This window comes from Salvelinus alpinus, chromosome 19 (genome assembly GCF_045679555.1).
Source record: "Salvelinus alpinus chromosome 19, SLU_Salpinus.1, whole genome shotgun sequence".
NCBI lineage: Eukaryota > Metazoa > Chordata > Actinopteri > Salmoniformes > Salmonidae > Salvelinus > Salvelinus alpinus.
This window is the reverse complement of record NC_092104.1, coordinates 8,371,182-8,393,531: the sequence shown is the minus strand read 5'-3', so window position 1 is coordinate 8,393,531 and position 22,350 is coordinate 8,371,182. Positions and strand designations below refer to the sequence as shown.

The window sequence follows — 22,350 nt, the reverse complement described above, 5'->3', positions numbered from 1 at the left end:
GTTGTCTCTGATTGGGAACCATACTTAGGTAGCCCTTTTTCCCTCCTTTCGTTGTGGGTAGTTGTTTTTGTTTGTGGCACTATAGCCCTTAAGCTTCACGGTCGTTTTGTATTGTTTATTGTTTTGTTGTCGTCATTTTAAATAAAGGGAAAATGTACGCTCACCACGCTGCACCTTGGTCTTCTTCCAGCATCGGCCGTGACAGAACTACCCACCACCAAGGGTCCAAGCAGCATGCGCCAACCTGGAGGACGAGCTGGACTGGGGAGGAGAGAATGGCAGAGGACAAGACCCGGTCACGGACGCCCGAGAGGCAACTCCAAAAAATGTTTTTGAGGGGGCACACGGGCAGATTGGCGAAGTCGGAGTTTAGACCTGAGCCAACTCCCCGTGCTTACCGTGGGGAGCATGTGACTGGTCAGGCACCGTGTTAAGGGGTGATGCGCACGGTGTCTCGAGTGAGCATTCACAGGCCGGTGTGCTCTGTGCCAGCGTCCCGCATTTGCCGGGTGGAGGTGGGCATCCAGCCAGAATGGGTTGTAACAGCTCTGCGCTCGAGACCTCCAGTGCGCCTCCACGGCCCAGTGTATCCGGTGCCAGCGCCAAGAACCAAACCTCCAGTATGTCTCCCCAGCCTGGTGAGTCCTGTGCCTGCTGCCAGAACCAGGCCTCCTGTATGTCTCCCCAGCCTGGTGAGCCCTGTGGCAGCTCCACGTACCAGACTGCCCATAAGTCTCCTCACTCCAGTGATGATCCATGGCACGAAGCCTCCAGTGATGATCCATGGCACAAAGCCTCCAGTGATGATCCATGGCACAAAGCCTCCAGTGATGATCCATGGCAAGAAGCATCCAGTGATGATCCATGGCAAGAAGCCTCCAGTGATGATCCATGGCACGAAGCCTCCAGTGATGATCCATGGCACGAAGCCTCCAGTGATGATCCATGGCAAGAAGCCTCCAGTGATGATCCATGGCAGGAAGCCTCCAGTGATGATCCATGGCACGAAGCCTCCAGTGATGATCCATGGCACGAAGCCTCCAGTGATAATCCATGGCACGAAGCCTCCAGTGATGAGTAGTATGTCCAGTACCATGTCCAGTACAGGGTCTACTGTAGAGGCTCTAGTGTGTAGGAGTAGAACAGGATCTACTGTAGAGGCTCTAGTGTGTAGGAGTAGTACAGGGTCTACTGTAGAGGCTTTAGGGTGTAGGAGTGGAACAGGGTTTACTGTAGAGACTATAGGGTGTAGGAGTAGTACAGGGTCTACTGTAGAGGCTCTAGTGTGTAGGAGTAGTACAGGGTCTACTGTAGAGGCTCTAGGGTGTAGGAGTAGTAGAGGGTCTACTGTAGAGGCTCTAGGGTGTAGGAGTAATACAGGGTCTACTCTAGAGGATCTAGGGAGTAGGAGTAGTACAGGGTCTACTGTAGATGCTCTAGGGTGTAGGAGTAGTAGAGGGAGTAGCAGGTCGTCGAAGAGCAAGTCGCTGTCTTACACCTCCAACCTCACAAGAAGCTGAAGTCCTCCTTCCACCAGGGGTCAGATCGGTCATTCTTCACCTCTGTCCTCCCCCCATAGCCGCAGTTGAACACCTTAAAGGGATAGTTCACCATAATCACAAAATTACTTAGAGAACCATAGATTCTTCTATCATTTGGACTGGCCTTTAGCTGAGTTACAGCCACCGGTCTAAGGTTCAGGAGAAGGTCTATCAGGGAGCTAAGTCCTGCTTTTTAAAAAATCGCTGAAGTTGGAGACATATATCTCCCTCACTAACTTTAAGCATCAGCTATCTGAGCGGCTTACGATCGCTGCAGCTGTACACAGCACATCTGTAAATAGCCCATCCAAATACCTACATCATCCCCATATTGTTTTTATATACTTTTTTTTGCTCTTCTGCACACCAGTATTTCTACTTGCACATCATCATCTGCACGTCTATCACTCCAGTGTTAATATGCTAAATTGTAATTACTTCGCTACTATGGCCTATTTATTGCCTTACCTCCTCACGCCATTTGCACACACTGTGTATAGACTTTTTCTATTGTGTTAATGACTGTACGTTTGTTTATTCCATGTGTAACTCTGTGTTGTTGTTTGTGTCGCACTGCTTTGCTTTATCTTGGCCAGGTCGCAGTTGTAAATGAGAACGTCTTCTCAACTGGCCTACCTCGTTAAATAAAGGTGAAATAAAAATATAAAAAAATTCATGGTGACCCCTAACCTCAGAGGAGGGTCACCCAGAGATCGCTAATATATTTCATGGGCAACTACCATTTTTATCTGGACTGTTTCCTTGTCCTGTAAGCAGTCTATTGACAAGGTAAGCCAGCAATCAATGCATTTGGGGGAACTATCCCTTTAATAATAAAATAATTATAGATTTAAATAAGGCTTTTTTTCCAGATTAAATGAAGGCCAGGCTTTTGAATAAACTCTTTGAAGGCTAGTTTCACAGCCCAATGAGTGAGGAAAACGTTGCTAGCTGTCAAATCCTTGCTTCCCTGTTTTTTCCTAATTCCTCTCAAAACTCATTGGAGGATGACGACCAAGGGAGGGACCTTGGATCCTCTCATTTCCTCCAATGCGCTTTGAGATGGATTGAGGAAACAAGGAGGGAGGAAGCAAGGATTTGACAGCTAGTAATATTTTCAGACACAGCCAGCCCAATGTCTCCATAAAGGGGAGGTTACTAGTTCTTTACAAGGGTTGCACCTCAAATGGCACCCTATTCCCTATATTGTGCACTACTTTTGACCAGGGCCCATAGAGTGGGTAGTGCACTACATAGAGAATAGGGTGCCATTTGGAACACACCCAGGGACTAATAGCTGGGTGACGTATCATGTGTCATCATGACGTATTCCCACGGCAACACATTTTTCACACCTGTGTTTGTTCAAGCTGGCCTGAAATGTGTTTGATACGCCTCGTTCCAACATTGTTCCATTTCAAACATGTTTCCTTACAGCACAAGAAGAGTCCAGTATCTGTACGTCTGGTCTGGTTCCTTAATTAAATACCTAAATTAGCTCTATACTGTTACTGCTTTCTTACTTTGTCATAACCCCAAATAAACATTCTTCTCAGGGGACATGCTGTATATTTTCTTTGTTTTCAAACTTTTCAACTGGTGTAAAATAGAACCAATAGTGAATCAGGAAGACCCGGGCATTTGTTGCCTGACTGTAAAAACACACATATATATCTTCAAATCACTTCCTGTTTTTTTTTTGTACTCTCTAAGAATTGTCTTCCTTTTCTAACAGACCTTCATGTAAGTGAGCCTCATTTCAACACAACAACAATAAAAATAAGAGAGAGACTGAAACCCCTGTGCAGTTAATCTAGTTTTTATTCATTGATTCCATTGTAGAGTGAGCACGGAAGTGACAGTTGGACAGAGCCAATCAGACACAGAGCTAGAAGGAGCATAACAGTACCAACATGCTGACAAGAGGTCAACTTCTTTACTACAGTTCACGAGATAAACAGACACAGAACCAATGTTTTATGATGACGTTTACTGGAAATAAGCAGTTGTACGTTGCTAAATTTGGTGCATGGACAGTCTTAAATCTGGTGCACTGTTTGTCATGCATGGTCCCTGATCCCCTGAGATCTGATTTACACCCAAATCAGTTAAATACAAAAAGTGGTGTAGACACTAATTACAATGAACTATCTGTAGGGGGGAGGTGGAGTTTTGTACTGCTCAATGTTCTAGAATCTATTCTGTTATGATGAGCCTGAGGATGAGGTCAGGGGGAGGACGGTTTTTCAGCTCAGTTTTAGGAGAACGAGAAATCCATGTAACAGATGAGGGGTCCAAAGTGGGACGATGTTGTAAATATAGATAAGAGGACAGAGATATGGAACCAGGTGTTTTTGTAGATAAGAGGACAGAGATATGGAACCAGATGTTGTTGTAGATAAGAGGACAGAGATATGGGACCAGGTGTTGTTGTAGATAAGAGGACAGAGATATGGAACCAGATGTTGTTGTAGATAAGAGGACAGAGATATGGAACCAGACGTTGTTGTAGATAAGAGGACAGAGATATGGGACCAGACGTTGTTGTAGATAACAAGAGGCCTCTACTCTAGCTGGATATAGGACTATCAGTAATAAATGCTGTTTTAGATAAGAGGAAGGGGTCTAATGGACTCCAGGGTGTACTGTAGGTTTTAGGGTGTAGGAGTAGTACAGGGTCTACTGTAGAGGCTCTAGGGTGTAGGAGTAGTACAGGGTCTACTGTAGGGGCTCTAGGGTGTAGGAGTAGTGCAGGGTCTACTGTAGGGGCTCTAGGGTGTAGGAGTAGTACAGGGTCTACTGTAGAGGCTCTAGGGTGTAGGAGTAGTACAGGGTCTACTGTAGGGGCTCTAGGGTGTAGGAGTAGTACAGGGTCCCTCCCTTCTTCAGGAAACATTGATGCTGCCAAGTTCCGTTCTTGATGGAGCGCTCGCAGGTCCCCAGCAGGTCGTCGAAGAGCAAGTCGCTGTCGTACACCTCCAACCTCACAGGGTTGTTCTCATGGGCGTTGAAGAAGTTGAAGTCCTCCTTCCACCAGGGGTCATGGTTGTTGTTCTTTACCTCTGTCTTCCCGCCGTAGCCAGAGCCCATAAACACCTAAATTATAATGATACTAGTGATGATAATGACAATAATGATGATGATGATGATGATAAGAATAATGATACTGATAATAATGATAATAATGGCAATACTGATTATGGCAATGATGATAATTATGATGATAATGGCAATACTGATTATGGTAATGGCGATAATGACGACGGCGATAATGACAATACCGATTATGGTAATGATGATAATGACGATGATGATGACACTACTGATTATGGTAATGCTGACAATGATGATGATGATGACACTACTGATTATGGTAATGTTGATACTGATGATGATGATGATGTGTGTTATAATTATCATTGGCATCATTACCATAATCAGTATTGTCATTATCGTCATTATTATCAGTATCACGACCCGCTACCAAAACCTTCTGGCTCTCATTCACTGCGGCCAACGTGAGTAAAACATTTAAACAGGTTAACCCTCGCAAGGCTGCCGGCCCAGACGGCATCTCTAGCCGCGTCCTCAGAGCATGCGCATACAATCTGGCTGGTGTGTTTACGGACATATTCAATCAATCCCTATTCCAGTCTGCTGTTCCCACATGCTTCAAGAGGGCCACCATTGTTCTGTTCCCAAGAAAACAATGGTAACTGAACTAAATGACTATCGCCCCATAGCACTCACTTCCGTCATCATGAAGTGCTTTGAGAGACTAGTCAAGGATTATATCACCTCCACCCTACCTGACACCCTAGACCCACTCCAATGACACCCTAGACCCACTCCAATACAGCCCCAATAGGCCAACAGATGATGCAATCGCAATCACACTGCACACTGCCCTAACCCATCTGGACAAGAGGAATACCTATGTAAGAATGCTGCTCATCGACTACAGCTCAGAATTTAATACCATAGTGCCCTCCAAACTTGTCATTAAGCTCGAGACCCTGGGTCTCGACCCCGCCTTGTGCAACTGGGTCCTGGACTTTCTGATGGGCCGCCCCCAGGTGGTGAGGGTAGGTACCAACATCTTCACCACGCTGATCCTCAACACTGGGGCCCCACAAGGGTGCGTTCTCAGCCCTCTCCTGTACTCCCTGTTCACCTATGACTGCGTGGCCATGCACGCCTCCAACTCAATCATCAAGTTTGCAGACGACACTACAGTGGCAGGCTTGATTACCAACAACAACGAGACGGCCTACAGGGAGGAGGTGAGGGCCCTCGGAGTGTGTTGTCAGGAAAATAACCTCACACTCAACATCAACAAAACAAAGGAGATGATCGTGGACTTCAGGAAACAGCAGAGGGAGCACCCCCTTATCCACATCAGCGGGACAGTAGTGGAGAAGGTGGAAAGTTTTAAGTTCCTCGGCGTACACATCACGGACAAACTGAAATGGTCCACCAGCGTGGTGAAGAAGTCGCAGCAGCGCCTCTTCAACCTCAGGAGGCTGAAGAAATTTGACTTGCCACCGAAAACACTCACAAACTTTCGAGAGGATCGAGAGCATCCTGTCTGGCTGTATCACCGCCACAACCGTAAGGCTCTCCAGAGGGTAGTGCGGTCTGCACAACGCATCACCGGGGGCGAACTACCTGCCCTCCAGGACACCTACACCACCCGATGTCACAGGAAGGACAAAAAGATCATCAAGGACAACCACCCGAGCCACTGCCTGTTCACCCCGATATCATCCAGAAGGCGAGGACAGTACAGGTGCATCAAAGCTGGGACCGAGAGACTGAAATCAGACTGTTAAACAGCCATCACTAACATTGAGTGGCTGCTGCCAACATACTGACTCAAATCTCTAGCCACTTTAATAATTAATAATTGAATGTAATAAATATATATCACTAGCCACTTTAAACAATGCCCCTTTATATAATGTTTACATACTCTACATTACTCATATGTATATACTGTACTCTATGCCTATGCTGTTCAGCCATCACTCATCCATATATTTATATGTACGTATTCTTATTCATTCCTTTACACTTGTGGGTATAAGGTAGTTTGTAGCTTCGCGTTCCTAGATATTACTGCACGGTCGGAACTAGAAGCACAAGCATTTCGCTACACTCACATTAACATCTGCTAACCATGTGTGACCAATACGATTTGATTTGATTTATCATCATTCTTATCATTATCATCATCATTATTACAATTATTTTCATTATCGTCATTAGATTAGATGTATAAAGTCCCTCCCCCCCCCAGATGCTCATAGTATAGGGGGGAAGGGTGACTCACCTCATCTAATCTACTAATGTATAGCACTGGCACCTGGCTATTTTGCACCAGACAGATCACCACACATCATCTATCATGGTGGACAGGTGACTCAGGTGAGGAGAGATTTACCTTGACGTAGGCATCAGGGGTCTGGAACAAGCCGCTGTTCAGGTCGCTGGCTCTGAGGTTGAACACCTTGAGGACCTTACGTTCCTCTGCTGCATAGATCTGGACCACAGTCAGAACACACACCACCAGCAGGCACCACAGAAGAGAGGAGGAGGACATGTCTCTCAGTCAGATAGGGCTTGATCCGTGGAGGGAAGTCAAATAGGAGAAGGGGGACAGAGAGAGAGAGAGAGAGAGAAGAGAAGCAGAGAGAGAGAGAGAGAGAGAGAGAGAGAGAGAGAGAGAGAGAGAGAGAGAGAGAGAGAGAGAAATAAAACAGGATCGGACCCTTTTTATAATTCTTCGCCTAAAATTACATACCCAAATCTAACTGCCTGTAGCTCTGGACCTGAAGCAAGGATATGCATATTCTTGATACCAATTGAAAGGAAACACATTGAAGTTTGTGGAAATGTGAAATTAATTTTGGAGAAAATAACATTTTAGATCTGGTAAAAGATAATACATCGAAAAAAACATGCATTTTCAAACTGTAGAACCCAGTTCCTACATTTCAATATAAAAATTGTATCAAACAAAACTATGCTACATTTTATCTCTGGGACCCTCAGGATGACAAATCAGAGCAAGATTACTGACCAGTTGCTGTGCTAAAAGTTTCTTGTTGTTGGGCACTCTCCTCAAACAATAGCATGGTATCTTTTCACTGTAACAGTAAACTGTAACTGTAAATTGGACAGTGCAGTTAGATTAACAATAATTTAAGCTTTCTTAAATTATGTCTATGTCCTGGAAATGTTCTTGTTACCTACAACCTAATGCTAATCACATTAGCGCAACCGTCCCGCGCGGGGGGGGGGGGGGTCCCGTAGAGGTTAAAGAGAGAGCTTGTCACAGAGCATAAACCGTCTTCAAACCGTAAACATACACACATAACAATGTAATAACAATGTATGTCCATTTCAAGGTCTCGATCAGTTTAGGGATTACAACTAGGAGAGACAGGGAGAAAATACACATGCCACATACAGAGAGAATAAGAGAGAGAGAGAAGTCAAGATACTTCTGAGAAAAACGAACCCAGTACAGACGAAGAAAACTACAGAGAGAAAGAGTAGCCAAGATATTTCTGAGAGAAACAAACCAAATAGAGACAATGATAAGACTACAGAGAGAGTGAGAGATAGAAAGATGGATTGGCGGTCCTTTACCTCAGCTTTGTAACCTCTGAATGTTGTACATTCTACCCCTTTAAACATAACATACTGTACACTCCCCTCAGCCCCCTCCACTCTAAAGGTGATAGCAACATACATATGGTCAGTTCTCAAGCACCGTCTCAGCCAATGAGTGTCCACGATGCTGGCTATGAGACGGCAACGCCCTATACTACGTGGCAAACAGGGGTTTGAACTGAAATCCTATTTTGCATCCCAAAAAGCACCCTATTCCCTATACAGCACTATGGGCCCTGGTCAAAAGTAGAGCACTATATAGGGAATATGGTGGAATTTGGGATGAAGCCCGGGTTAACAGAGATGGTCTCATTACATAATGAAAGGTAGGTTAGTGTACGCCTGTGAGAAAAGGCTTTCCTCCAACAGCTGGGTGACAACAAGGGCCAACAATGTTGTCATGGTTAACAGAGGTAGAAATGGTCTCGTTACATAATGAAAGGTAGGTTACGGTATGCCTGTGAGAAAAGGCTTTCCTCCAACAGCTGGGTGACAAAAGAGTCAGAGTTAATCTTACCAAAAACTATAAACCTGTAGCTAATATCGACCAAGTCTTCACAACCTAATTATACTATCTAACTAAGATATCTTTAGCTATCTAGCTAGCTTGTCTGCTTGCTGGCTGAAGCATCACCGCACGGGTTAACAGAGATTAAGAGTCTGAGCCTGTCTGGCAGGGTGGGTCCAAAAGACAAAGCCTGGGACTGGTGAGCAATATAGAAGAATTTCTCAAAGCTGCTAATGAAAACCTTGACAACATCGTACCTAGCCATTTGGAATTCCACTGGAGTACCCCACCCAGGTAGTGGCAGTGCTGGCAACATTGGATCCATGGGGAGTTACACTCAGACAATCAGTGGGAGCATATTATTGTGGCCCTGGCGGTACAGAATATTTAAAGGGTCTGACTGCACAGTGGTGCTTGGGAAGATGGGTCACGACGGGGGACCAGCGTGTGTGGGTGTTGGGGGGGATATCCGAGCTCCACCAGCTAGGACTAGATATTGGTTAATCAAATCTTCTCATTCCTGCTGTCATGACATTGCCCTGTTGTATGAGGTTTATGACCCTCGTAAATACCTCTCCCCATTTTCTCTCCTCCCTACAGAATGGACTCTTGGAAAGCCCTTTGTTAACATAGAGAGAGTATGGTAACATCAAAAGGTTGGGGAAAGGTACAATATTTCTGTAATCCAACCAGTTGAAAGTGTCCGTTGGTACTTAAAGAATATGATGTCAGATCAGTTGGTGTCTGGGACATTATATCTGATGATAGGACAACATACATTTTATCTTGGAAAGTCTACACATTCTAGTTATCAGATTCACATGGAATTGTTGTGCAATTAAAATGTTTAAATATGAAACTATTTGTGAAAATATTAAATGTAATTTTACGTTCTAAATGAGAATTGCTTTCATAAGTAAACTATGCTCACTCAGTGGCCACGCCCAAGTGAACAGACATTGGTTGAGAACTATGAAACACGCCCTTCTCTCCCCCAATACAAAAGCCCGTTGACGGAAGTCAACCTTAGTTCCCGACAAAGTGAGGACTGGTGTCCATATGTTTAAAAGGGCTAATTTCAATGTGGAGGAGGTGCTCACCATGCTGGAAGGATGAATTTCGACTAGACCAGCCAGAATACAGCACGAGCTGAGTATGGCAACTTGGTATGAACTCTTATTCACTAAAGAAATGATACCTCCTAGACGTCAAGTTATCAGCTGCAGCTGTAAATATATGTGGCCTAATAAAGGACAGAAAATCCTATGAGAAGACAGGGTACTTCTGTCCGCTCTACAACACTACGACCAGAAAGATTCTACAAAGGACAAGGGCGATCTCTGCTGGGCAAACCAGTCTTCCATCTTCGACCCATCTATTGAAGCGCAGCTCAGTGTAAATATATATCTTGCATTTTCCTTTTCCGAATGGGCGGTTCTTAGAATGCATAAGAGTCTGTATTTATGGTAGCATTGCTTCTCAAGGTCCGATAGAGACCCAATCCCCTTTGTCCCTCAGTCTTCCCGCTCTTTTATTCAAACCCAACCCCCTTTGAGTAACCAGCCGTCATATCGGTTTCGTCTGCTAGGGACTTTATTTTATGACATGATTAGTAATCGATGTATGATCCATCCTGTGTATATGTAATTTTGTGTGATTATTTAGGTATTTAGTCAATAATAATTAAGCCAATTTTTGTATTGCTGATTTAACTTGTTAGCCAGGGTTCGTGACGATAACCAAGAATTTTACGACGTTCAGATGAGAATGAATAAAGTGACAATTAATAATTGACTGCTGTTGATATATAAGATCTTCGGGGTCCAGCTGAGAATGCTGCGCCTCGCAGGCCTGGTTCTTTATACCCCATATGAGTGCAGCCGCTAGACAAGAGGTAGGGAGGATGGACTCGGGGTCCGACAGTGTAGTAGTGGGGTTATAGAGACGTGAGAGCGCATCAGGCTTCACATTCTTGGACCCTGGGTGGTAGGAGATGGTAAAGTTGAACCGAGTGAATAGCAGGGCCCATGTACTGCCCCCTCTAACCAGTGACTCTACACCTACCAATGCCATCTTCACCACGAGTAGTTGTCGATTTCCCACGTCATAATTCCTCTCAGCGGTGCCAAGACGATGTAAAGTGATGGAGTACTGCTGTCCTCCCCAATCACCCGACCTCAACCCAATTGGGATGGTTTTGGATGAGTTGGACTGCAGAGTGAAGGAAAAGCATCCAATAAGTGCTCAGCATATGTGGGAACTCCTTCAAGACTGTTGGAAAAGCAATCCAGGGGAAACTGGTTTAGAGAATACCAAGAGTGTGCTAAACTGTCATCAAAGCAAAGGGTGGTGTCACGACTTCCACCAAAGGTGGCTCCTCTCCCTGTTCGGGCGGCGCTCGGCGGTCGTCGTCACCGTTCTACTAGCTGCCACCGATTCCTTTTTCTTTTCTGTTGGTTTTGTCTTGATTGTGTTCACCTGTATCTTATTTGTTGTTAATTAGGGGCTATTTAAACTCACAGGTCCCGCCTGCTGTTGTGCGGGCTAATCCTTTATGTCAGTGGTGTATTATTGTGTTTGCTGTCCGTATTTTCCCTGATTGGGGGACTTATCGGTTTATTGGTCATTTTGCCTGGTTGTTGGCTGGACACAGCTGAATAAAACGTATTCATTGGAAGCACTGCTCTCTGCGCCTGACTCCACACCCAGCACTCCTAGCGATCCGTGACAGGTGGCAACTTTGAAGAATCTTAAATATAAAATATATTTTGATTTGTTTAACACTTTTTTGGCTACTACATGATTCCATATGTGATATTTCATAGTGTTGTCTTCACTATTATTCTACAATGTAGAAAATAGTCAAAATAAAGAAAAACCCTTGAATGAGTAGGTGTGTCCAAACTTTTGACTGTAATATATATATATATTTTATAACTAGATGCAGTAAAACCGAGGCGAAGGCGTTCAAAAATGATGTTGGCTGCGTATCTGGTTCTGTACTGTAGGTGGCACCATGTGCTCTTTTTAAAGGATTGGCCCCCATCTCTCAAAGGCCCTAGGATCCATGTCTACAGGGGTGGTCGGCCAGTCACTGGGATGACAACCCAACTTAGGATAGGAGGAAGCTTTATCGGGTGGAATATTGCAGGACAGTTAGTGGTTTACTTAGTGTAATCAAACTTGTCTGTATGTGAGTAAAATACTAAAAATGGTGTAACTTTATGGCCCTTTTATTGCTAACTTGACGTTGCTTCACATTACAAGTCACATGAGAGAGAGACGCTTTCCTCATGAACTCCTACATTCCTTCAGGCCCTCATTAGCATATGGCCAATCAGTATGCAACATGCAAATAACACCACATCTCCCCTTTTCAGAGAACAAAGGGTAGACTGCCTTTTTCTCAACAGACCTCAAGGGATTATTCTGCCCTTATGTCGGTAGATCTGTTCCTGCCTAGTTCTTCTGGAACATTTCAACATAGTCATGAACGTAAAAAGAGTGTTGATAGGGGACAGAATGTGTTCGGACCGTCAAATAATTGGTTTACACATAACTCTTACCGAATTTCCACCAGTGCGAGGATATTGGAAATTGAATCAAAGCCTATTGGATGACAACTTGTTTTTAACCAAGACAGAATTTATACCTGAGTTTTTCCTGCAAAACATAGGTACAGCAGATCCCCTTTTTACATGGGACACTTTTAAAATTGCCTTTAGAGGCCATGCAGGTCAATACTCGTCTTGAAAACCAAAACTATTTAGGTCAAAAGTGTTCATCTAAACAAAGGAAATAGAGAAGCTAACAGTACAGATAGATAGCAATACAGCACTGCAACATAGAGGAACTAACAGTACAGTTAGATAGCAATACAACACTGTAACAGAGGAACTAACAGTACAGATAGCAATACAGCACTGCAACATAGAGGAACTAACAGTACAGATAGATAGCAATACAGCACTGCAACATAGAGGAACTAACAGTACAGATAGATAGCAATACAGCACTGCAACATAGAGGAACTAACAGTACAGATAGCAATACAACACTGTAACATAGAGGAACTAACAGTACAGATAGCAATACAACACTGTAACATAGAGGAACTAACAGTACAGATAGCAATAAAAACTGTAACATAGAGGAACTAACAGTACAGATAGATAGCAATACAACACTGTAACAGAGGAACTAACAGTACAGATAGCAATACAACACTGTAACAGAGGAACTAACAGTACAGATAGCAATACAACACTGTAACATAGTGGAACTAACAGTACAGATAGATAGCAATAAAAACTGTGACATAGAGGAACTAACAGTACAGATAGATAGCAATACAACACTGTAACAGAGGAACTAACAGTACAGATAGCAATACAACACTGTAACATAGAGGAACTAACAGTACAGGTAGATAGAAATAAAAACTGTAACAGAGGCACTGTCACGTTCCTGACCTTATTTTCCTTTGTTTAACTTTGTTTAGTTGGTCAGGACGTGAGCTGGGTGGGTAGTCTATGTTATGTGTTTCTATGTTGGGTTAAATGTGTTGCCTGATATGGTTCTCAATTAGGGGCAGGTGTTTGACGTTTCCTCTGATTGAGAACCATATTAAGGTAGGCTGTTATCACTGTTTGTTTGTGGGTGATTGTTCCTGTGTCTGTGTCTGTTGCACCACACGGGACTGTTTCGTTTGTGCGTTCGTTTGGCTAGTCTTTCCTGTTCGTGCGTTCTTCGTGTCTATGTAAGTTCTCAAGTTCAGGTCTGTCTACGTCGTTTATTGTTTTGTAGTTTGTTTAAGAGTTTTTCGTGTTTCGTCTTGTCTTTAATAAATATACACTGCTCAAAAAAATAAAGGGAACACTTAAACAACACAATGTAACTCCAAGTCAATCACACTTCTGTGAAATCAAACTGTCCACTTAGGAAGCAACACTGATTGACAATAAATTTCACATGCTGTTGTGCAAATGGAATAGACAAAAGGTGGAAATTATAGGCAATTAGCAAGACACCCCCAATAAAGGAGTGATTCTGCAGGTGGTGACCACAGACCACTTCTCAGTTCCTATGCTTCCTGGCTGATGTTTTGGTCACTTTTGAATGCTAGCGGTGCTTTCACTCTAGTGGTAGCATGAGACGGAGTCTACAACCCACACAAGTGGCTCAGGTAGTGCAGTTCATCCAGGATGGCACATCAATGCGAGCTGTGGCAAAAAGGTTTGCTGTGTCTGTCAGCGTAGTGTCCAGAGCATGGAGGCGCTACCAGGAGACAGGCCAGTACATCAGGAGACGTGGAGGAGGCCGTAGGAGGGCAACAACCCAGCAGCAGGACCGCTACCTCCGATATTTGTGCAAGGAGGTGCACTGCCAGAGCCCTGCAAAATGACCTCCAGCAGGCCACAAATGTGCATGTGTCAGCATATGGTCTCACAAGGGGTCTGAGGATCTCATCTCGGTACCTAATGGCAGTCAGGCTACCTCTGGCGAGCACATGGAGGGCTGTGCGGCGCTACAAAGAAATGCCACCCCACACCATGACTGACCCACCGCCAAACCGGTCATGCTGGGGGATGTTGCAGGCAGCAGAACGTTCTCCACGGCGTCTCCAGACTCTGTCACGTCTGTCACATGTGCTCATGTGCTCAGTGTGAACCTGCTTTCATCTGTGAAGAGCACAGGGCGCCAGTGGCGAATTTGCCAATCTTGGTGTTCTCTGGCAAATGCCAAACGTCCTGCACGGTGTTAGGCTGTAAGCACAACCCCCACCTGTGGACGTCGGGCCCTCATACCACCCTCATGGAGTCTGTTTCTGACCGTTTGAGCAGACACATGCACATTGTGGCCTGCTGGAGGTCATTTTGCAGGGCTCTGGCAGTGCACCTCCTTGCACAAAGGCGGAGGTAGCGGTCCTGCTGCTGGGTTGTTGCCCTCCTACGGCCTCCTCCACGTCTCCTGATGTACTGGCCTGTCTCCTGGTAGCGCCTCCATGCTCTGGACACTACGCTGACAGACACAGCAAACCTTTTTGCCACAGCTCGCGTTGATGTGCCATCCTGGATGAACTGCACTACCTGAGCCACTTGTGTGGGTTGTAGACTCCGTCTCATGCTACCACTAGAGTGAAAGCACCGCCAGCATTCAAAAGTGACCAAAACATCAGCCAGGAAGCATAGGAACTGAGAAGTGGTCTGTGGTCACCACCTGCAGAACCATTCCTTTATTGGGGGTGTCTTGCTAATTGCCTATAATTTCCACCTTTTGTCTATTCCATTTGCACAACAGCATGTGAAATTTATTGTCAATCAGTGTTGCTTCCTAAGTGGACAGTTTGATTTCACAGAAGTGTGATTGACTTGGAGTTACATTGTGTTGTTTAAGTGTTCCCTTTATTTTTTTGAGCAGTGTATTATGTCTGCATACAACGCTGCGTTTTGGTCCGACCCTTACTCCTTCTCCTCATCCGAGGAGGAGGAATTAGACAGCCGTTACAGGCACAGAATAAGTTAGAGGAAAAACAAAAAGAACTGGAGGAACATTCAAGAAAGATCAAGTGTAATATATTATAAAAAATAAAGTGAACTGGATGGAATACGGGGAAAGATGCAAAATACTATTATTTATTTTTTTCAACACAGAAATGCTACCAAAAATGATTTACAGAAATGTTCAAATGACAGAGTCATCCATGATTCAACAAACTATATTCTGAAAGAGGAAGCAAAGTACTTTAAGAATATTTTTTTTTCAATCTCCTCCATCTCTACTAATCGAAGTTAATTGTAAGGATTTATTTTCTTTTAATAGTGTCAAATTAATAGTTATACAGAAAGACGTATGTGAAGGCCTAATTACAGAGGATGAACTTCTACTGTAGATGTAAATAAAGCTTTCAAGTCCGGGAAAACTCCAGTGCTGGATGGCATACCAGTTGAGGAATATCAAATATGTTTTCATGTACTCAAAGGTCAGTTTTTAACATGTTTTAACCACTCCTATAAAAATGATAGACTATCAGACACTCAGCAAGAAAGTCTGATTTCACTATTACTGAAACAGGACCCAGGTGGTAAATATAAAGATCCAGTCCACCTAAAAAAACTGGAGGCCCCTTACACTTCAGTGTTGTGATGCCAAAATCTATGCAAAATGTATGGCGCATAGAATTAAAAAGGTGTTGTCGGATATCATTCATCCTAATCAGACAGGTTTTTTACATGGACGATACATTGGACATAATATAAGACAAGTACCGGAAACAATAGAACACAATGAAAAATCTGGGAAACCAGGCTTTCTATTCATAGCTAACTTTGAAAAGGACTTTAATAAAGTACAATTAGGAATTAACATATAAATGCCTGGACTATTTTAATTTCGGAGAATCTCTTATACAATGGGTTAATGTTAAGTATAGTAATCCCAGTTGTAAAATAGTAAATAATGGCTACTTCTCAGAAAGTATTAAATTGTCAAGAGGAGTAAAACAAAGTTGTCTACTATCGGCATATCTATTTATTATGGCCATCGAAATGTTAGCTATTAAAATCTGATCCCCCCCAAAAAATATCAAGGGGATAGAATTCAAGGGTTTAAAAACAAAGGTGTCATTGTACGCTGACGATTCATGTTTTCTTTTAAATCAGGAATTTGAATCCTTGCACAGCCTCATAGAAGCTCTATGTAATTGTTCTAAACTCTCTGGATTAAAACCGATTTATGATAAGTGCAGCATTTTACGAACTGGATCTCTCAAAAATACAACTTTTACATAATTATGTAGTTTACCAATAAAATGGTCCGACGGGGGAAGTGAACATACTTGGTATTTTTTGTAAAAAGTTAGCAGTGGTGTAAAGTACTTAAGTAAAAATACTTTAAAGTATTAATTAAGTAGTTTTTTGGGGCATCTGTACTTCACTTTACTATTTATATTTTTGACAACTTTTACTTTTACTTCACTACATTCCTTAAGAAATAATAACTCCATACATTTTCCCGAACACTCAAAAGTACTCATTACATTTTATTGGCCCAATTCACGCACTTATCAAAATAATATCCCTGGTCATCCCTACTGCCTCTGATCTGGCGGACTTACTAAACACAAGTGCTTTGTTTGTAAATTGTGTCTGCATGTTGTAGTGTGACCCTGGCTGTGCGTAAATTTAAAAAACAAGAACATTTTGCCGTCTGGTTTGCTTAATATCTCGCTACTATGGCTATGTATTACCTTACCTCCTCAAGCCATTTGCACACACTGTATATAGACTTTCTTTTTTTTCTATTGTGTTATTGACTGTACGCTTGTTTACTCCATGTGTAACTCTGTGTTGTTGTTTGTGTCGCACTGCTTTGCTTTATCTTGGCCAGGTCGCAGTTGTAAATGAGAACTTGTTCTCAACTGGCCTACCTGGTTAAATAAAGGTGAAATGAATAAAATATATATATAAGCAATTTGAAATGATTTATACCTTTACTTTTGATACTTAAGTATATTTTTGCAATGACATTTACTTTTAATTCTTAAGTATATTGAAGAGCAAATACTTTTAGACTTTTACTCAAGTAGTATTTTACTGGGGACTTTCACTTTTACTTGAGTCATTTTTTTACTAAGGTATCTTTACTTTTACTCAAGTATTGACATTGGGTACTTTTTCCAACACTAAAAGTTTGCCGAATTAGATAATATTTTGCTACCATGGAAAGAACAACACCTGTCTATTTGTGGGGAAATCACCCTGATTAATTATTTAGTCAAATCCCAGTTTACTTATTTACTTATGGCCCTGCTACACCTAACGACTTGTTTTGAAATTATGTTAGCAAAAAATATTCCACTTTATTTGAAACAGCAAGCCAGACGAAATTAAACGGGCCTATTTATATTAATATGAACTTGGAAGGCAGAAATGATTAAATATTAAAGCATTGGACCTCTCACTAAAGGCTTCAGTCAGACAAAAGTTATACTTAAATCCAAACTGGTTATCTAGCAGATTAGTAAGAATGGCCCTTTTCCCTTCATTCAGATGTCAACCTTTCACTTTCGGGATATTTGAAAATGAAATAATCTCCAAAATATTGCTATTTTTTAAAACAAGCAATAGAAAGCTGGTTGCAATTTCAGATTAACCCACCAGAAAAGACAAGACAAATATTATGGTTAAACTCAAATATACAACTGGTGAAAAAATATTGTTTTGGGAATGTTTAAAAACGGTCAAATCTTTGTAAATTATATCATTAATAGGACTGGTGGAGTTCATAAAAGACCAAAATTGGCTAAATAAAATTGTGAAAAATAAAAAAGTGTTCCAGTTTCAATTAATGGACATAAAATACACTGAACTAAAATATAAATGCAACATGTAAAGTGCTGTTCCCATGTTTCATGAGCTAAATTAAAAGATCCCAGAAATGTTCTATCCACACAAAAAGCTTATTTCTCTCAAATGCTGTGCACACGTGTTTACTTCCTTGTTAGTGAGCATTTCTCTTTTGCCAGAATAATCTATCCACAAACAATGTTTGTACAATGTTTTGTGCTCCTACCCTGTTGTGCTGCTGCCATGTTGTTATCATGTTGTGTTGCTACCATGCCGTGAAGTCATGTGTTGCTTCCATGCTGTGTTGCTGTCTTAGGTCTCTCTTTATGTAGTGTTGTGGTGTCTCCCTTGTCATGATGTGTGTTTTGTCCTAGAATCTTATTTTGAATCCCAGCCCCCGTCCCAACAGGAGGCCTTTTGCCTTTTGGTAGGCTGTCATTGTAAATAGGAATTTGTTCTTAACTGACTTGCCTAGTTAAATAAAGTTGAAATAAAATAGACTACTGTAATGCTTTCCTGTCTGGTCTACCCAAGAAAGCCATTGGTCAACTGCAAAACATACAGAATGCTGCAGCACGGGTACTGACCAAGTACAGACGGAGAGCACACATTACACCGGTTTTAAGGTCTCTGCACTGTGAGTTTTAATAATGCATTTTAAAATTCTTCTATTGGTTTTTAAATCAATCCACGATTGTGCACCCCAATAAATGTCAGACATGCTTTTCAGTTATGTACCCAGTAGGTCCCTCAGGTCCTCTGGCACTGGCCTTTTAACTATCCAAAAACCTAGGACCAAGAGGAGAGGCAGCCTTTAGTTATTATGCCCCCAGCCTCTGGAATAGCCTGCCAGAGAACCTGAAGGGAACCGAAACTGTGGACATATTTAAAAGAGATCTTAAAATACACCTTTTTAGCTTTGCTTTTCCTTGGGGTGCTTTTTAGACGTTCAGTTTTTGTTATTCTTTTGTTTTTTATCCTCTAGTGTTTGTTGTGTAGTAAATATTTCAGTTTTTATTTTCGTTGTTTTTTTTCCCCTGTGAATCACAATACGTTGCATTCCATGTCTGAAATGTGGTGTATAAATAAACCTTGATTTGATTTGAATGCACAGAGATACCGTGATGAGATAGATCCTGAGGCCTATTGTCGTGCCGTTCATCCGCCGCAATCACCTCATGTTTCAGAATGATAATGCTCCATGTCGTGCATAAGACCAGCCCTTAGCCGTTAAATATTGGCCATATACCACACCCCTTCGTGCCTTATTGCTTAAGTATACAATTCCTGAAAGCTGAAAATGTCCCAGTTCTTCCATGGCCTACATACTCACCAGACATGTCACCCATTGAGCATGTTTTGGATGCTCTGGATCGACACGTACGACAGCGTTCCAGTTCCCGCCAATATCCAGCAACTTTGAACAGCCATTGAAGAGGAGTGGGACAACATTCCACAGGCCATAATCAACAGCCTGATCAACTCTATGTGAAGGAGATGTGTCGCGGTGCATGAGGCAAGTAGTAGTCACACTAGATACTGACTGGTTTTCTGATCCACGCCCCTTACCTTTTTTTAAAGTATCTGTGACCAAGAGATGCATATCTGTATTCCCAGTCATGTGAAATCCATAGATTAGGGCCTAATGAATTTATTTCAATTGACTGATTTTCATTAAATGAAAATCTTCGAAATTGTTGCATGTTACGTTTATATTTTTGTTCAGTGTATCACTCAAATATCAAATTAATGGTGGCCAATATTGAGAGATATCGTGAGGCTACCTTCACAACTTCATATCTGAAATGTTGACTGAACATGAAAAGCATCCAGTTACTTGCTGTACAACTCTGATGATATACCTAAATGTGCACAATTGTTTTGCATGGAATAATCTGAAATGTGTAGTTCTGACTATTCTCTTCAAGAGGTGATGATATTAAAAACCAAATAGTTCATATTTAACAGTCCATTGAAAACGCCACCCAGTTGTCAATGGTTTTAGCAGAGCTGGGCGTCTCCTTGCCCGCTGGCAGGAAAATCGAACGCTCTGCACCTTATTGTGACGTTTTCTTGATAACAACCTATTAGAGTGTCACAAACGTTTGTACTTACTATCTATCAGAACCTTTGTTACACAACATACTTTGTGGCTGAGAGACTGGGGTGATGGGTACGACAGTTTAACCACAGTGGAGGCTGCTGAAGGCAGAACGGCCGGAACGGAGCCAATGGAATGGCATCAAACACATGGAAACAATGTGTTTGATGTATTTGATACCATTCCACTGATTCCGCTCCAGTCATTACCACAAGCCCATCTTCCCCAATTTAGGTGCCTGTGTTTAACCCTCTGCACTCTTGCTGTTTTATTTCACAACAGTCACACCTACATGTACAAATTACCTCAACTAGCCTGTACCCCCTCCACACTGACTCGGTACCGGTACCCCCTGTATATAGCCTCGTTATTGTTATTCTTATTGTGTTACTTTTTATTATTACTTTTTATTTTTGTCTACTTGGTAAATATTTTCTTAACTCTTCTTGAACTGCACTGTTGGTTAAGGGCTTGTAAGTAAACATTTCACGGTAAAGTCTACACTTGTTCTATTCTTGTTCTATGTGAAAAATAAAGTTTGATTTGATTATATTGGTACTGTGGTGAAGCTGTGATTGGAGCTTGTAAGTGACAACATCTTCTAATCATGAACTAATTGCTCACACCTGTGGCTACTTGGCAACTCTGCACAAGACTGGAAATTCCTTTATAAGGCAGAGCCGAGAGAGCCGGTGTATGATGAATGATGAATGCTGTAGACTCACTTACCTTAACGGGGGCGGCTAACGGTCGCTGCTGGGTACTGCAGTTGGCAACGAAGACCAGTAGTGAGGGGGCATTTGGTGCACCAGATAAAATAGTGGGTGTTTGAGGAGTGCTACCCCTCTCTTCTGATTGCATAAACAGAGTACGCTGTGTATTACATTTGTTCTTTGACATGTAAATTAATTAGCTTGACGCTATATCAGTTTTTGTGTGTGACTGTATTTTACATAATTAATCAGGCTAAATGCTGAGGTTGTGTCATTTGTCTTCCCTATGGTGGTTTCCTGGATTCACAGTGATTAACCTGAAACCGAGTTTCTAGCCTAGCTGTTGCCCCTGTCCAGTTTATTGTAGTTTATTCAGTGCACCGTAGATGGGTATCTACTGCCAGTCTGCAATTAACCCGCAAGTCCAACAATGGTACACACACACACACACACCCAGACCCCATTAGGGGGTCCCGTCGGCTTGACTGGGACGACCATGGCATATGGTTTACATCATTTTCATGCTCAGCAAACCATTCAGTGACCACTTGAGCGCTGTGGATGAGGGCATTGCTATTGGGGGCATAGCCATTGTAGCCAAAAGAATGGCCTGCCCAGCATTTGTATGCATGACCCTAAGCATAATAGGATGTTAATTTCTCCACACTCGTGTAAATCCTCTGAATCATGTCTTTGGAGAGCAGACGGGATCAGATCTGACTGACATTTGCTAAATCCCTGCAGAACTCCCAGTTTGCAGACTGGCTCCATCCAAGCAGACAGCAGATTACTGGACAGGAAACCCGCAACAGCCACAAACTGAACACTCCCATGACACGTACAGGCCGCTGTCAGAACTCTCCCATCCCATACTTCACTACACTGATCATGCATACACCATATAGCCCAGGGAAAATGTCTTCCAAAGAACTCTAAAGATGTGCTTTCTAAAGCTGCCACCCTTAAACTTGTCGTTGTTATTTTGTTTACATATATTGTATATTTTAACAACGTATTATATTAAGTGTTTTGCTAGTTTAGGATCTGATAATTATATATGATTGATGTTATGACTGTAAATTGGTGTACATTTCAGTCTTATGACTGTGAGAAACCAATTAAACCTACTACTACTACTATCCCCATTTACTCAAATGTTTCCATTATCTTGGCAGTTACCCGTATGTGTCTATATTAAAATAAATATGACAGAGAATATAGTGTACTGTCCAAGCCAAGTACACACTGCAAGTAATGTATTGAACTTGTTTTGTACACAATACTGTATGGTGGTGTAACGAAACTCTAATTCTTCCTCCTCCTCAGACGAGGAGAGGAGAGAGGGATCGGAAGACCAATTTGCAGCGAGGTATGATGACATAACTGATATTTATTGAATTACGAAACGAACACGAAAACACTTGAAAATTACAAAATAACAAACACGACGTAGACAGACCTG

At 42.4% G+C, this 22,350-nt stretch overlaps 2 protein-coding genes across 2 annotated transcripts in view; both read right to left on the bottom strand.

Moving 5' to 3' along the window:
* The window catches only part of LOC139544962 (perforin-1-like), a 42,240-nt gene that overhangs the window by 8,095 nt on the left and 11,795 nt on the right, over positions 1–22,350 (bottom strand). The gene's annotated exons all lie outside the window — the stretch shown is intronic.
* LOC139544961 (perforin-1-like) lies at positions 3,340–7,179 on the bottom strand. Its single transcript, XM_071352208.1, has 2 exons — positions 6,985–7,179; positions 3,340–4,637 (listed from the first exon to the last, which is right to left on the bottom strand). Exons 1-2 carry the CDS (start codon positions 7,141–7,143, stop codon positions 4,377–4,379), a joined length of 420 nt encoding a protein of 139 aa, XP_071208309.1. The 5' UTR covers positions 7,144–7,179; the 3' UTR covers positions 3,340–4,376.

What these genes read in the sequence shown, in the direction of transcription:
- LOC139544961 (XM_071352208.1), bottom strand. Translation starts at nt 7,143, where the DNA reads ATGTCCTCCTCCTCTCTTCTGTGGTGCCTGCTGGTGGTGTGTGTTCTG. An exon ending in CCCCTGATGCCTACGTCAAG is followed by an intron (nt 4,638 to 6,984) that starts GTAAATCTCTCC and finishes ATTATAATTTAG; the next exon opens with GTGTTTATGGGCTCTGGCTA.